General features: G+C 38.1%; 1 protein-coding gene across 1 annotated transcript in view; it reads right to left on the bottom strand.

The window, feature by feature from the left end:
• Positions 1-269: 269 nt before the first annotated feature.
• LOC129236427 (probable sodium/potassium/calcium exchanger CG1090) overlaps positions 270-16,496 on the bottom strand; it is a 34,687-nt gene continuing 18,460 nt past the window's right edge. The window contains exons 2-7 of the mRNA XM_054870815.1: positions 14,150-14,395; positions 13,833-14,073; positions 13,477-13,766; positions 9,231-10,239; positions 1,682-1,870; positions 270-1,592 (exon numbers count right to left, since the gene is read on the bottom strand). Coding sequence (XP_054726790.1) covers positions 1,582-1,592; positions 1,682-1,870; positions 9,231-10,239; positions 13,477-13,766; positions 13,833-14,073; positions 14,150-14,395 — 1,986 coding nt within the window. The 3' untranslated portion in view covers positions 270-1,581. The remainder of the gene's footprint in view (positions 1,593-1,681; positions 1,871-9,230; positions 10,240-13,476; positions 13,767-13,832; positions 14,074-14,149; positions 14,396-16,496) is intronic.

Raw genomic sequence — 16,496 nt, 5'->3', positions numbered from 1 at the left:
AAAATTCGTTTTGGATTTGATATCTTCAAAACTATGTGACTTAGAGTTTTTATTTTATTTTATTTTATTTTATTTTATTTTATTTTATTTTATTTTGTTTTATTTTATTTTATTTTATTTTATTTTATTTTATTTTATTTTATTTTATTTTATTTTATTTTATTTTATTTTATTTTATTTTATTTTATTTTATTTTATTTTTTGTTATTTATTATATTTTATTACATTTTATTTTATTTTATTGTGTAAGTTAAGTGTATTTCACTTTTCAGTTCAGCTCGTCGAGTTCTACAGGAGTTCATCATCGTGTCGAGTGGCCTCGGTAGCATTAATATTTTCCGATTTACATATCATATTTTAGCCTTGAACTTAGCCATTTTCTTGAGGAGTATTATATTTTGTATATATGTATGTATATACATATACATATGCATATATATATGTATATATGTATATATATTTTATAACTTGTTGCTTCGTGCGATGTAAAAACGTATGTACTAACACTTTACTTTTTCGAATTGAGTTGTATATTAAAATTTTGTTGTTGTAAATATGGTGCCGTGCTAATGGTATATGCTATTTTAATAAACTTTTGTTTCTTGGTTTTCATATTTGCAACACCTGGAAGTTTTAATTGTGTAACACACTCACACATGTATACTGAGAGACGCAATAAGATGACGGGAGGGTGGGGGAGTGGGGAGGTTCATCGAAGAATGCGTAGTGGTGTAAAACAAGTGAATAACAAAAACCACACAACTAGTTTTCAAATCATGAAATTGACTTGGATGCCTATTTTTGATTTGATTTCTTTAGTCGATTCACAAACTATCGCTCGCTACCCAACCCAAACCTCCCCTCGCTATTTGGTTTCTAAGCGCTGCTGATTAATGCAGTATGTCTTGCAGTCGTCTATGTATGTACATATATATTCGTATGTATGTCACTTGTATATTGCATGTAGGTATGTATGTATGTATGTATGTAAGTCCAGTGAACACTGGTATGTAATGAGATACTATGAATCTTGGTGCTGACTCTGACGCACTCGGACGTACAGCTCTATTCTGTTGCTCTATGCCATTGCGGATGCGAATGTTGCTGGTGATTGAAGAAGACGAGATATCAAAGCGTGGAATAAACTTAACAAATGCATTTGTCCAGCTTCGCTGCACAGCCAACCGCTTGCCAACACAATAAAATCCAATTCAAGCTTACCCGCCGACACATGCGGCTTGCTGAGTCAATGTGTTGTTGATCTGAGTAAAACCTTTACATATCAATCATATACAGGAAGGTTTGTATGTGCCCATATGTATGTATGTATGTATCTGTAGCGGGAACATGCTCGTTGCACTTTGCTTTTATGCCTCATACATAATCTGCGAAACCGTCTTGACGTCGACCCATTTATTTTCAACTTATTGAAAGAGACACACATACTTGCATATATGTATGTATGTGTGTGTGCATGCACAGTAGTCCTGTGTATTTTTGATTTGGAATTATAATAGCTTGTTGTGTGCTTAGCTTCATCTGAGTTATTATTATATTTTTATTACAGCCACATTTATTTATTTAGTAATCACCTGAAAAGGAATAAAAATATGTTTAAAAGGTACTTTGTGGATATGTACATAAATGAAATATATGTATATATGTATGCATGTATATTTACTGGCGCATTCCGGTGGGTTCATGTATCCAAATACATTCAGTTCGTACAACGAAGCCAGTGTTATGAAGCACAAATACCAAATCATCAGTATAATGCCAAGTCGTTTGTCCAATTTCCAGCCATTCAAATGTGTGGATAAGATGAGGAAGATGACCGTCGAGAAAAGCGACAAAGTGGAATATGCCAAACCTGGTAATGAGCAAATTGAAAATGATTATTTCTAAATGCTTAAAAAATATATACGCTTACAGAGGTATATACAACACAATTTACGTAAAACTACGGTTACGTGAATATATAAACTTGAAAAAAAAAAAATATATATACATATATAAAGTTGAAACTCTATAGCGAAAACAACTACTGTAAAACGGAGCAATCGGTGTCGAGTAAAATCTATAGCCGCATATCTTCTTTACTCCGAAGCGAATATGTAATTACATGGATTGGTTGTAACGAATTCTTTGATTTTTCCCAATGCACCAAGAATAAGACTTTATGATCTTAACAGTTGTATGTCGAGCTTCTCCTCTTCAAAGTTCTATGTCAGCTGAAGAACTGATACTAGCCTAGACAGATGACAGCGTTAATCGGGATTACCTGCGCTGTTAATTAATTCGGATAAAAATTGTAGTGTGACAGGCGGTTGCTCGCGGATTTGCTTATTGGATAGCTTTGCCAGTAAAATATGGACCTACTCTCAGCGATTTTGAAGGAATCAGCTGATTGGCTGACGTAACTGACGCCGTAACAGCGATTCATTCCACATGTTACTTTGTTGCCGTCTGAACCATAGATAATAAGATGGGAGACTCTTTCATTTTGAGAGAGAGCGCGCCTATGAGGACGTTTTAAAACTTGGCAGCACTCACACATTATGGGATTTTAAACAGCTGATAGGCGAAATGGCAGGCTGCCAGAAGAAACGCGCCAAAGATAACTGACGAAAACAGTTTGTTTTTGCTTAATGAGAAATGATTTGTTGAAATGTTTATAATTATTTATCTTAAAATTAATTCATGATAATGATTACAATAACAATGACTGACTGGGCAAGTGTCTGAATGCGTGTGAAATAAGCGATCAGAATTCGGCTGCAGAGTACCAGGTGACGTGGCAGCCGAAGTTACTCTCACAATTTCGCTTCGAATGACTAAATCGGATCACCTGTCATCCTTGATTATTATGAGCTACAAATATTTGTAGACAGAGCAACAGTTAAGCCAATGGAAACAAGTTTTTATTCTCAGTGACTTTGCTTGGAAAAAACCAATTGGAAATTATAATGTAAAAAAATGTTTTTTAAAAAACCTGGTCGTATTCAGCGAGAAGTTTAGTTGGACAAGTTTTGGCATATGTTACAAATTAGGGAGGGTTACAATCGATAAGAAAGAGCTGTGCAGGTATTTTGGCTTTAAATTGTAAGTCAAATAATTGGCGTCCTAAGACAAAACCAAGTAAATACATTTTTTTCCGTACTTTCTTAAATTTCAAAATATTTCGTTTTTTTTATTATGCTCAAATGAAAAGTTGGAATTTTTCCTTTAAAATATTATTGGATATGGGATAAGTTTCTCCCTCGTAAAAGAGGTGTCGCTGTTGATTCTATTTTTGGGTTCGCTGTAGTAATATAGGTGTACGGTGTATATGTGAGGTCTCGATCGCAGTAGTTGACATTCGTTTGAAGCGTAAAGATTCTCTTTTATCTAGCGTCAAAAATGTCTATGGTCGTCCCGGTATTTGCGGGAAGTCATGCTTCATTGTCATCTTTCAAAGAAAAGTGCCGCTGAAAGGTGTCACATATTGGCCATTATTTACGGTAATCACGCTCCATCAAATATAACTTGTAAATAGTGATTTCGACGCTACCAAAGTGGCAATTTTGACGTGATAAAGATCGCGAAGGGGCAGTGAAAAAACTCGAAGATAATCAACTACAACAATTATTGGATAAGGCGCATGTCGAAAACTTGATGATATGTCTAAAGGGTTGGATGTTGAGAGATCAACCGTCGGTAAACGTTTGAACGCTATTGGAATGGTCCAGAAAGCTGAGAAGTGCGTGTCACATCAATTGAAGGAGAGGGATATCGGGAGACGTTTGGTGACGTGTTAGATGCTTCACGGCAGAAAAGAAAAGGTTTTCTGCATCGCATCGTCACTGGCGATGAAAAACGAATCTATTATGATAACCCTAAGCGTCGAAAATGTTGGAGCTTGCCAGGTGAACCAGGTCCATCGACAGCGAAAAAAAACTATTCAAGCTTCAAAGGTTATGTTGTGCATCTGGAGGGATCAGAAGGGTGTCATCTATAATGAACTCCTTAAACCGGCTAAAACCATTACTGGCGATCGTTACCAACTGCAGCTAATGCGTTTGAATCGAGCTCTCAAAGAAGAGCGGTTGGAATGGGACGGTAGACATGACAAACTAATTTTGCTGCATGACAACACCAGGACACACGTTGCTAAATCGGACCAGAGATATTTAGAGAGACTGAATTGGGAAATCTTGTCCCACCTGCCGTATTTCCTAGGGATTGCACCCTTATTGGAGAGCGATTCACTTTTTACGAGAGCATCGCAAACTGGTTTAGTGAATGGATCAAGTCAACTCGAATTTTTTGTCACAGGAATCCGTATGCTGTTTGAAAGATGGAGTAAAGTGGAAGCTTCCAATGGCACAAACTTCACATAATTTCATGAGTAATTTAATTGTTTAAATAATTCGCAACTTTGGCTAAGAATGGACGGAAACTTATTCCCATACCCAATACCTAACTTTTTATGTAGAGACGCACAACTTGGTTTTTTCTAACTATCACCAGCGATGGTTTTTAACTATCTCGAAGCCATCGATCTCTGTTTGAATACCATCGATAGTTCCTTTAATATTTATAAGCTTCTCGCATCGTACCTCACATTATCTACTCTTAAGGTGATTTAAATCTCTCTCTCTACTCACAGTCACCGAAGGCAACCTTTGTAAATATCGCATTTTGATATTTTAGTTGAACGTATCGTTTAAGGAGGATTTTAAGTAAGTATATTTTTTCTATGTCGGGCAGATAATCTGGGATGACTTTGCACCCCAGCTATGTCTGTGGAATGTGATAGGATGTTCAGCGAGTCTTATATTTTCATTTGGTACTATAATTAGCTGCTTGCGTAAAATTGAACAGTTCCGTAAATAGTTTCTTTTATTTTCAATTTATCTACATGAAGTAAAGTATTTACGAAGATAAACCAGAAACTATCGGCTACCATCGATGCTACGCCGTACCCGCGACAGTCGGTTCTACATGACCGAAACGACCCAGATTTATATCCGACCAAGGACCCCACTCCAGCAGAATTCCTCGTTTACGTATGGGGAATAATTATGTAGGTACAACCGGAACAACGTCGTTGTTTCCCATTATCGATAGTCCCAGACCTTCGATTAAAGCTTCACTACTTGGATTATAATTTATAATTTTTGTTTTCTTGTGGAATCGATTCGGAGTAAAGAGATTAAACGGCAGTGTATACTACTTATAGGTATGTATGTATTTAAATGGAAGAAAAAATTTCTTTAATTACAATAATTCATTACTTCATTTATTTTTTAAATACTCAACGTTTAAAGTGAAATACTGTGCATAGTTTAAGTGCAATAGTGGAAGATGTAAAAATATTTAAGAAATTTAACTTTTCGAGAAAAAAAATCTTCAATACTTATAGTATTTCAATATGCTTAAACTTATTAACTGTTAATTAAAAAAAGGAATTTTTAAAAGTTGGTAAGTATTTTTTGATACTATATCTTTACACACTTAACATCCTGCAGGAAGAGACCTTCTACATTTAAACCTGCTCCTGGGTATTTATTTTGTGACAAAAAATCCCTCACTAAACCGAGCGGACGCCTTATGTCAGAATTAGGAAGTTATAAGTATCTATATATGTATATATGTATATATATACATTAGGCCAGGTCGATTTGTGGGGAGGCAAAAAAATCGCCCAGAACTCGACATCAGAATTCATTTTAGAGGTATGGTTCCTTCGGCAAAGTTTCTTATTTTGATCCCTAGAACATGATTTTCACAGAGCAGTGAGCGATTTTTAAATCGACCCGCCCTCATATACATACAAATAAGTTGCTTCTGGAGCGGATATTAAGAGGATGTTATTACTTATTTATTTATCTAGGACAAATTTATTTAAAACACAAAAATTGCTTTTTGTAAAAAAAATCAGTCACATGCCATAAAAGTCTCATTAGTCCTAAGTTTTCCTTACTAATCTTATTGTGCATTAATTCTGATTTTTTGTTCCCCTAATTTTCTACCCTGTTTTACATAGACTGATACTAAGTATATATGTACTTATACATACTTTATATTTGAAAGGTCTTTAGGCCAAGCTTTTCTACCAAATTTTGGTGTGTGTGTCCACACAGAGGGGATAGAAATGGAAATGATTTAATTAATATTTATTTGTGATTGTTATGAAATTGAAGTGCGAAATAGGTATTAGGTTAACCTGGCTGGCTGAAAGCCATCACATAGACCTATTGATCCATAGTGTTATCAGATGGAGCTAGACCCTTCCGTTTCATTGTAGTAGACATCTTGTAATACGTCTGCGTCATTTTAATCTGGTTCTAGCTAATGCAGGACAGGAACATAGAAGGTGTTCTAGCGTTTCCCTCTCTTCTAGTTCTTTGCAAAATCTGCAGCTATCGTTGTTTGTGATTCCTATCTTGTATGCGTGGCCTATCTTGTATGGCCTGTCAGCATACCTACGATAGTTCTGCTTTCTGTTCTAGACAGAGCTAGTACGAATCGGACGTGTTTATGGTATCTGCACTCTGTGAACACATGATTTTCGCGATTTTGCAAGTAGCTAGATTGCTCCACCTCCAATCTATCCGTATTTTCATGACCGCAGCAATGTCTTTGTATACCGTATTTAAAGGTTTCAGTATGTCGTTTTTTGTTCGAATTGTCTGTAAACAGCGCTTTTGGCAATCTCATCTACAATTTCGTTTCGTGCAATGCCCTTATGTCCGGGTACCCAATAGATATGCAACCGTCCGTCTGCGGCTAATCTCTCTATGGCTTCCCTGCTTCTTAGACATTTTTAGATGAAATTTCATATGAGTTTATTGCTTTTATCGCAGCTTGGCTGTCAACGTTTATATTTATTTTGGAGTTGCTTGATGCCTTTGCGAATGCTATTTCCGCAGCTTTACCTACAGCAAAGACTTCTGCTTGAAAGGTAATACAGTGGTCAGGAAGTTTAAATAGCTGCCTGATGCTTAACATTTTCGAGCCATCAGTAAATATATTAAGAGTATTTGGGTTAGATTTCATTCCTTTTTCCACCCCTCTTCTTCTATTGTTGTGAGGAATTTCTTCACCCAATTGCATTTCGGAGTCATATAGTCCGTTTGGACCCTATAACTAATGCCTATTGAGCTGTATCCGAATGTTTTACAGGTAAATTCACCTGTCGCGCTGAGTCTTACGGCGGATTTATCTGCTAGACATTCCGCCGCAATATGTATTAGATTCGGTATTATATCAGAATTTGTAATAAAATCGCATTTTAAGTTCCCATAGCGTTTTTAAAAGAAGTATCATGAAAGCTTACTTAATGGGCAGTTAGAAGGTTAAAATAGTACGCAGAAATTTTAAATATTTACATAGGCCGTTCAATTTTAAACAGGCCTTACTGAAGATGAAAAACTCTAAAGATTGCAAAAAGAAGCCTACGGTTTTATGCCGCCTCCGAATGGCACAAGGTTTTTTGTGAGAAGCTTTTTCATGGCAGAAATGCATTCGGAGGTTTGCCATTGCCTGCTGAGGGGCGACCGCTATTAGAAGACACAACTTTTTTATCATTTGATATTTCATGCACTTGGTGGAGTTCGGACCGAGGCCCTACTCAATACAGGATCCTACAGGAGTTCAAAATGCCCATTCATGTAAAAATAGAGCGTTGAAATGTTTTACAAAAAAAATATCACGCTAAATTCTACGTTAAATTTGAAGTCAATTAATTGAGTTTTAACTTACTACAAAAATTGAAGTGGAGCAAAATTGTTTCGATATAAAATTGATTTGATTGTGGACCTAAAATGGTTGTGAAACTGCTCACTAATACACAACAAAACCATTTAACATGAATTGGGCTTAACTGATGACAAACTGAGCAGGGAGTGAAATTACTAGACGGAACTGCGGAACCCCTCATTTGGATATATCCAACGCTTGGCAAGTTAACACCTAAGAAGATATTTTAACTACTCCTCAAGGTAAAATTTCGCACACTAGCCTACCATGCCAGAGGTTATGGGTTCGAATCTCACGGAAAGCACGGTCCTCGTTTCCAAATTTACCTACTTTCCGTGTTTCTAACAAAAACGGGAAACAAAAAAAAACTCATTCCTAAAGCCCCAAAACCTTATCCATCCAATCCTTACTCCCGCACGAAAGTCAGCGCATTACTTGCATTGTGGCTGCTAAAACAAAGAAAAACTCTCACTTACACATTGCATCAGTGGTGCCAGCAAGAGGAAACGGGCAGCCGCGGTAATAGCGCAAACACACCAAATCTAGCGAAGTCCTCAACCATCTGTGCGATCGTTCTGGCAGAAAAATGCGAAGCACAGATGGCGCTCCAAGCAGTAAGAAGGTGTGGTTCCTAAGCCAAAGGTGGGCATTTCCACTATTTAGGACTGGTAGCTGCAGGCTAACCACCTACCCTGTCAGAAATCAAAATAGATTAACGAAATTAACGCAAGACTGAGTCTTGCCGAGGCCCTTTGTTCCCGAGAGGAGGGAACAAGGAAAAAACAAATGAAAACAAAAAAACCATAAAGGCCTGTTAGCTAATTTTTAACTATCTTAATCCTATAGGACATTAAGTGATGATATAAAATTTCCTTACAGTCAACCAATTCGTATATTTGAATCTATTATTTATATAAATAGCAATTGAAAAAAGTACAAAAAAACAACTACATAGTTATATTGAGTAAAAGTGTATACGTTCGCATGTATGCATGTATGTATGTATGTGTGATACAAGGTTTATTCGCAACTTTTGAAATATAACGAGCTGTGCACCAACCAATATGGCAATAAAATGATTAACGATTTGTAGTTTGAATCAATTTTAAATTAGTTTAACAAGAGAAAACAGCAATCAACTTTATATTGAAAATATTAGAAATACTATTGTAATTTAAAAGGATGAAAACAATTGCAAAATACGTACGTAAGTGTAATTTCTTTTTATGAAAAAATCTACTTTTGTGCACATAAAGTCATTTGTAATTGCTTCTTACTCATACATAAATAGTCATTCAATCAATTATTACATACATACGTATGCACAGTCCTGACCTTAATCATTCTCCAGTGTCGAGTTGTATTGACTTAATTGGTAGGTCACGTATGTATGTATATGTGTACATACTTACACCAATATGTATGTACATATATGCATAGATGTGATTCGCACTCATAGGTACATGGAAATAATTATGTATACATACCTTTCGAGATGACATTGACGTGCGAGCCTGGCTTTATTATGGCCGTTTGTATAAACCACGGAAGACCTAAGCACACTAGGATATCAAAGACATTCGAGCCAATCGCATTCGATACGGCCATGTCGCCGAAACCTTCTTTGATTACCGCTATTGAGCTTAGGGCATCGGGCACAGATACACCAGCAGCAACAAATGTCAATCCCATAACCGTGTCCGGTATGGCTAAAGTTGAACCGATCACCGTTATCATCCAAACCATAAAATATGAATAGAACGAGATCCAAATCATCGATACGAAAAATGTGAATGGATACCAATTGCGGTATTGCTCGGTTCGGCAATCGGGCATTGTTTTCTTGCACAAATAATGTATGGGATAGACGACATACCAGGCGATCAGTGTTGGAAGTCCGCCTTCCGTGGGACGTTCCAATGGATTGGGGCGTGCCTCTTTCGATCTATCAGCCGATTTGTAATATTCTACGCCAGCTGGTTGAGGTTTGCCGACAACAGGCTTGCTGCCGTCACCGTTTGTAGTTGATTGTGTGACGACTGCATCCGGTTGATCGGGATTGTATGCCATATTTTCTTGACCAAGCCCCGGACCTGAGGTGGTAAATGTATTCGTGCCCCAGTCATCTTCCCCTGGTGGTTGGCCGTATCTAACACTGACTCCCACTGGATTTGTCGACGGTTCCTCGGCCCATGCGGCGTTTGGGTCCCAACTGGAATTTGGATCTCCATAGCTTTGATAATCACTCGTTGTCTGTTGTTGTTGTTGAGATCCAGATGCCCCATCCTGTGTTAAACTCGTTTGCTGTTGTTGTTGTGTGCCTTGAGTATACGAACTATCAGGCATATTTTTATATGTCACCAGCGATGATTGTTCCTCCTTGGTGGGCAACTTGAATGGCAAATTTAGCGACAAAGCCCACCGCTCCAGTTCCGTGTTAAAATGTAGAGCAACGCAATATCCCACATAGCATAGCAACATGAACACCGATTCGTACTGTGAATGAGAGTGAGAAATGAAAATTAACTACAATATTCAGGATATGCAGATGAAAGTGGACTTTGCGGCTTAAATTGAAATTAATTTTAGCCCGATTTCTTTGTTTTTTTTTTTTAATTTAGAAGGTGTCACAAGGAAACATGCTGAAATAAATACGAACACAGTGCAATGAGGGTAGATAAAACTATTCCTATTCAGCGGAAAAATAAACTATGAACTATCAACTTTCCTCGAATATAAATTCGCTTCACTTCGGTAGTGTTAGACAAGATTATCGTGAAACGGTCTAGGTGTGGTTGAAGTACTACTCAGGCGCTCCCCAAGTGGCACTAAAGCGCCGGCTTGATACCATTATGAGACCTCCAGCAGTCAGATATGTACAGCCAGCTGGAGCTGTTGATGTAATGGAGGAGATTGATGGGATTTAGGTTGGCATACTGCCCCATTCAGTTGAAAAAAGAAGCAATCGTCTAGCTGCCAAACCCGGACATTTACAGAGGAAGTGCTCAGCAGTCTCCTGCTCTAAAAGGTCCCCACAGCTTCTGTAATGGGGGTTAAGAGGTAAACCTAGCTTTTCGGCGTATATGCCTATCGTCCAATAACCGGTAAACACTGTTCTGAGTTTGGAAATTGAATGGTGTGGAGAGTTCCCAGAACTTTCTGAGTCCTTCGTCTATTGAATTGGGGCGGAAGGGCACAGGAAGAAATGGAGCTCCATCTGTACTGCGCTTTTCTCAGAAATATGTTGTGCAATTCCCTTTCAGCAACAAACAGGGGGTTGCCGATGACCGGTTGGGGGACCTCTGATACCAATTCAGTGGACCCCTTCCTGGTAAACTCATCAGCAGTTTCATTTCCTTCTATGTTTTTTTGTCCTGGAGCCCAGCTCAAAGAAATTTTACCTGCGCACCCAAGAGATTTGATCTCCTCCTTACAGCAGTTGACTAGTTTAGATCTGTAGCATGGCGTCATAAGAGCCTTGATCGCGGCTTGAATATCGGAAAAAATGTTAATATATATCTCGCTCTTACGTTCTCTAAGCATTTTGCATCGGGCATGCAGTATCGCAAAGACCTCTGCCTGGAAAACACTAGCAGTATTGGGCAATTTTAAGGAAATAGATAAATGGACTAATTTAGAGAAAATCTCCCCTGATTGCGCTTTGAGCAATGATGAAAGCGATGAAGTCGATAGGAACTAAGTGCAAAATGACATTCAGGGCAGCCCTGTCACAAGATCTTCATGCTCCGGTGATGTGAATGCAAGCGATTCTTTGCTCCTTCGCCAGTTTAATGATATAGCTCTTTCGAGGAGCTTCCCACCAAACCGCTCATCCATACGTTAAAATTGGCAGAATCGCTACGTTGCACATCTAAAGCACGACTTGTGGCTTGGGTCCTCATTTTTTGCCGAACATAGGTTTGCAGGGGTAGAAAGATATACTGGCCTTGCGAAGGTAAGTACTTAGTATTAATTATTGGATCCAAGTGTTAATAGAAATCAAGGGGGTACAAAACGGCAAAGTAATGAATCAAATTTTACCAAGGATGCAATCGGCATCTAAACTTTGAAGGGTACAGAGCCAAAAGCCAATTAAAGATAATCGAAAGTTTTTATGCGTTCCAATTAGGACACAAAGATTCAATATACCTACCCTCAAATTCAAAGTTTGCGAATAGTGTGCAGCGAGGAATTCTCGGAAAATGTAAGGATTCACTGTAAAAACGACAGTGAAAACTGAAGAGAATTTCAACTGGCACAAAATACTCGTACTAGCATTTCATTTTACCAATTCTTGCTAAACGGCAATATTACCTACTACAGGTCAATGGACTCAGAGCTAAGTGGGATGGAATAATTTGTAAATAATCACAAATGGAAATAAATTGATAGACATAGACGCAGAAATATGTGTACTTACAGGCAGAGGAAGCGTTTGGATTTCCTGAACATTGAGGTGAATATTTAAGCAAGATTTTTGCCCTTTGCTCAGCTTTATATATAATCAATCATGAACGCCCCGCGAGGAAATTCAAATTTTCCCACTAACCCGGCAGATTCTAGAGCGCCGAGGTCCCTTATGATTAAATCAAAGTTGGTTTAAAACCCTAAGCAGCAGTGAGCTGCAGTGCTATGCCACCAAAATATCGCCTCAATACCAGTGTTGAATGTAAACGTCGCGAGGGCCAAGTAGTGGAGTCATATAAAATTTCTTATATTTTAGCCGCCTACTTAAAATAGATCTTCTCTTCTGCCTTATCGTGAATCTCCATGTGAGCCAATATTTCTATAAATTACAATGCATTAAAGTCTGCTTGAAAAGTCCGTGCAAAAATAAACACTACTTAATTGTTTGGAGTAAAACTTTTTTTATTTTTCGACATAATTTCCTTTTAGACTTATACACTTCGTCCAACGCTGTTCTAGTTTAATGATCCCTTCCGAGTAATAGGATTTGTCTAAGTTAGAAAAATAACCTTTCGTTTCTGCAGTCACCACCATGTTTGAATAAAATCTTTTTACCCGCCAGCCAATTGGAGCTGAGTTGGAACCCTATTTCCATTAATTTTGAGACCAAAACTGCTAAGGCGTGAGATGGTGCGTTGTCGCGATAGAACAGGGAAATCACTCGACTTCCTCGATTCAAACGAATACCAAACACAAAGAAATATACCGATCTGGCTGAAACTTTATGCGTGTTTTTCCAAGAGATGCTACTAAATAAACATAACCTCGATACGCGAAAGTAGTGCCATCTCTTTCCCTTTGCACGGATTTCTCAAAGGACCGTTGTATATATCTATAATTGGCGTTTCCACCCTTTTTAGCTGCTTGGCCGAGTTTCTTCTCCAATTTGTGGTGTACGTCTTGCTGTTACTCCACAAATGAAGGGACTTACAGTTTTACGTCGCCTGCGACCGCCAGATGGGTTCTAATGAGGAGCTTTTTCATGGCAGAAACGCATTCGGAGGTTTGCCTTTGCTGCCCGGGGAACTTTTTCTATTATTTGGTGTTTCATGCCGGGAGATTCGAATCCGGGCATTACCGAATGATAGTAATAGTCAATTCATTACGGCGGTTACGGCGGTATTTCAATATTGCGAAATTTGGAATATTTGCTCATGTGTAAATTCACGATAAGGCCAATTACCTTTAAAATATTAATTTAAAAAATGTCAAACCAAAAGAATTTCACTTGAAAAAAAAGAAATAAACATTTGTCATTAAACTTACGCAAGATATAACGTCATTGAAAATGATGATCAGCATCACTAGTATAGAAAGACTGTAGAAGAAGCAGTCACGCACTAAGGGCCACCAATTCAATTGGCACACAGTTCCGGAACAGAGTGCACAAACCGATATCACAAACATGATATTGAATACCGCCGAACCAATAACGCCACTAATGCCGATATCATCCTTGGCGAAGAACACACCAATCACCACAGTGGCCAGCTCGGGTGCTGAACTGCCTGCCGCCATGAAAGTGGCGCCCGCCACATCGGGTGCCAGTTTCAATTCTATAAGAAAGTAAATACGATTATAAGTTAAGAGCTTTGAATAGAGATCGAAAATATCGCACATACCTTCACACAAACGATCTAAGCTGGCGACAAAGTATTCATCACAAACGATAGCCAGGCCGAAGAACGTATAAATGGCAACGATGACATGTATAACGAGTCCACCATGTTGACGTCCCCATTTGCCCATCAATGGCTGAGGAAATTGTTCAATAGCTGGTGGAGTGCAATTTCGTTTTGGGCGCCAAGTGGGAACGGCGTGTTTGGCAGCAGTGTGTGTAGGTGTTGTAGACATAACGCTAGACTAGAGAGTGATTTTATTTTTATTTTTGTTGTTTCAAATAAATTTCATCCAATTGAATTTGAAAATGGTTATTTACTTCCGTTGTGTCACTTGGTCCCAGAGTAGTATCCATTACATCTGCGTCCGGGACATCGACATCCGAAGGCCCCTTTTCAGCGCCTTCATCTAATGCGCTATCCCCATCCCCTTGCAAATTCTCGGGATTAAACATATTATCTGGCTTTTCGTCATTCTTGGCCGAATACACAGTAACGCAGTAGTAGATAAGGAACAACAATCCCATATTCCACATGCGTGCACGTCGGCTTCTTCTTCGCACAATCTGAAAATATTACATCATAGTTTGGAGTGAGTACAGGTCTTTCAATGCAATACGGAAAATTAACATTTTTTAATGAAACTTTTTGTGCAATAACATTAAATATTAACCACTAGTTAAGATGCTTTCATATACCTTTGGCCTTTTACCTGTTATCGTTAAAATATATTTAAAATTTAAAAATATTTCTTAAAATATTTATACAGGTATTCAGACAACAGTCAATAGTTGAGGTAGTCTTTGTTACGCCTAGCCACTAATGGTGACTATTCATCCACTATGCCATCTGAATTTCGATTTAAGTATACTTGAGGAACTAACGACAACTGTGTTTGATATTTATATTGCCACCAGGAGGCAGCACCCGCCGCAGGTAATGGTTTGGGTCGTTGTAACCGCAGATGGGCACTCTCCAATCGTTTTCATCAAGCCTGGCGTCAAGGTAAATGCGAAATATTATCGGCAAAGTATTCTGGAGGTTGCTTTGAAGCCGCGGGCAGACAAACATTTCGTTGGCAGAACATGGACGTTTTAACAGGACTCGGAACTGCCTCACAAAGCTTGAGTAAACCAAGAATGACTGAAAAACAACGTTCCGAACTTCATAACGTCCACACAAAGGTTAACAAATTCACCAGCCACGAATCCGATGGCTTATTCTCTTTGGGCCATTTTGGAGAGCAAAGTCCCAACTAAAAGATTCACCAGTTTCGAGGCGCTGAAAAAAGCCCCATTCGACAGATTGCGATTCGTTTCTGGACCGTCTCAAGGCCATAGTCAAGGCAAAAGGTGATCATATCGAGTAAAAGTAAATTGATTCTTAATTTTGTAAAATTTTCACCCTTTATTTATTTTTAATTGATTAAAAGTCATTTTATTTATTATTATTATATTTATTCATTCTTTTTATTTTAATACTACTAAATTTTAGTCTGAAAGTCTCGTTTCAGATTTATAATTAAGTGCGAAAAGAATTAATTTTTATTTCGATAAGAATTTTTCACTCGCATAAACAATGGAATATTATTGTCAATTGAAAGTGAAACTGTCAAATTTATCGTCAATAAACACTGATCAGGACACAGAGCCATCTATTGGCAACATTTCGTACTTATGATCTAAACTTTCCTGGCATGATGCCGAACTTATGAAGTAAAGTTAAGCTAATTTGCTTCAGGGCATAGTTGATTTTATCAGCCTCACTCAAACAGACGTTCTTTTTTTCAGTATATGTATGTAAGTACTTATATGTACATAGATAGTCTGAGAACAATAAATTCTCTGACTCTCAGACTACTAACAAAATTTAATAAGATCCGATTGTAAAGGATTAACGGCCTAAAACTGTTTGAGTAGGCTACATGGCTGCGCCATAGATCTATTCAGGTCGCAGTGCACAAACAGCCAATCAATAATTATAACGGAAATTAAAATGTAAAAAAAAAATTGGCTCAAACACTTCAATTAGATGTTTGGCCGAGCTCCTCTTCCTACTTGTGGCGTGCGTCTTGAAGTTTTAAGCCGAATCTCAACGGCAAATGCTTTTTATGAGGAGTTTTTCATGGCAGAAATGCACTCGAAAGTTTACCAATGCCTGCCGAGGGGCAACCCCTATTAGAAAAAACTTTTTCTATAATTTTGCCTACACCACTCCGGAAAGGTAGTCACGTACCAACCCATTCGGCTGAGGCGGCCGGCGTATATAATAAAAGAAATATAAAATGTAATAGAAATTTGAATTCAATGGGACCATTACGGCTTTTGGACCAATAAATCCTCATCTGCAGTACAACAGAAAAATCTACTATCTTTGCTCAAATTTTGTTCAGATAAATGCTTAAGTTACGACCTTAAATTATTATCTCATTAGAACCAACCAATTTGGTCCTTGGCAGTAGGTAGGTAGGTAGGTAAGATGGCAAAAGTACCCAGGTACACTTCAAGTAGCACTTACGTGCCGTTTTGATACCATAATGTGGAAACCTGGGAAAAGAAAAACCGTCTACAGCCATCCAGTGTTGTTGATGCAGTGGAGAAGAGAAAAGGGATCTAGGCTGGAGAATTTCTTCAAGTCATCCCCAAAGGGCACGCTAAGGAATCTCAA

Source organism: Anastrepha obliqua, chromosome 1 (genome assembly GCF_027943255.1).
Source record: "Anastrepha obliqua isolate idAnaObli1 chromosome 1, idAnaObli1_1.0, whole genome shotgun sequence".
Classification (NCBI taxonomy): Eukaryota; Metazoa; Arthropoda; class Insecta; order Diptera; family Tephritidae; genus Anastrepha; species Anastrepha obliqua.
The sequence above is the reverse complement of the archived record's forward strand: the minus strand, read 5'-3'. Positions and strand labels throughout refer to the sequence as shown.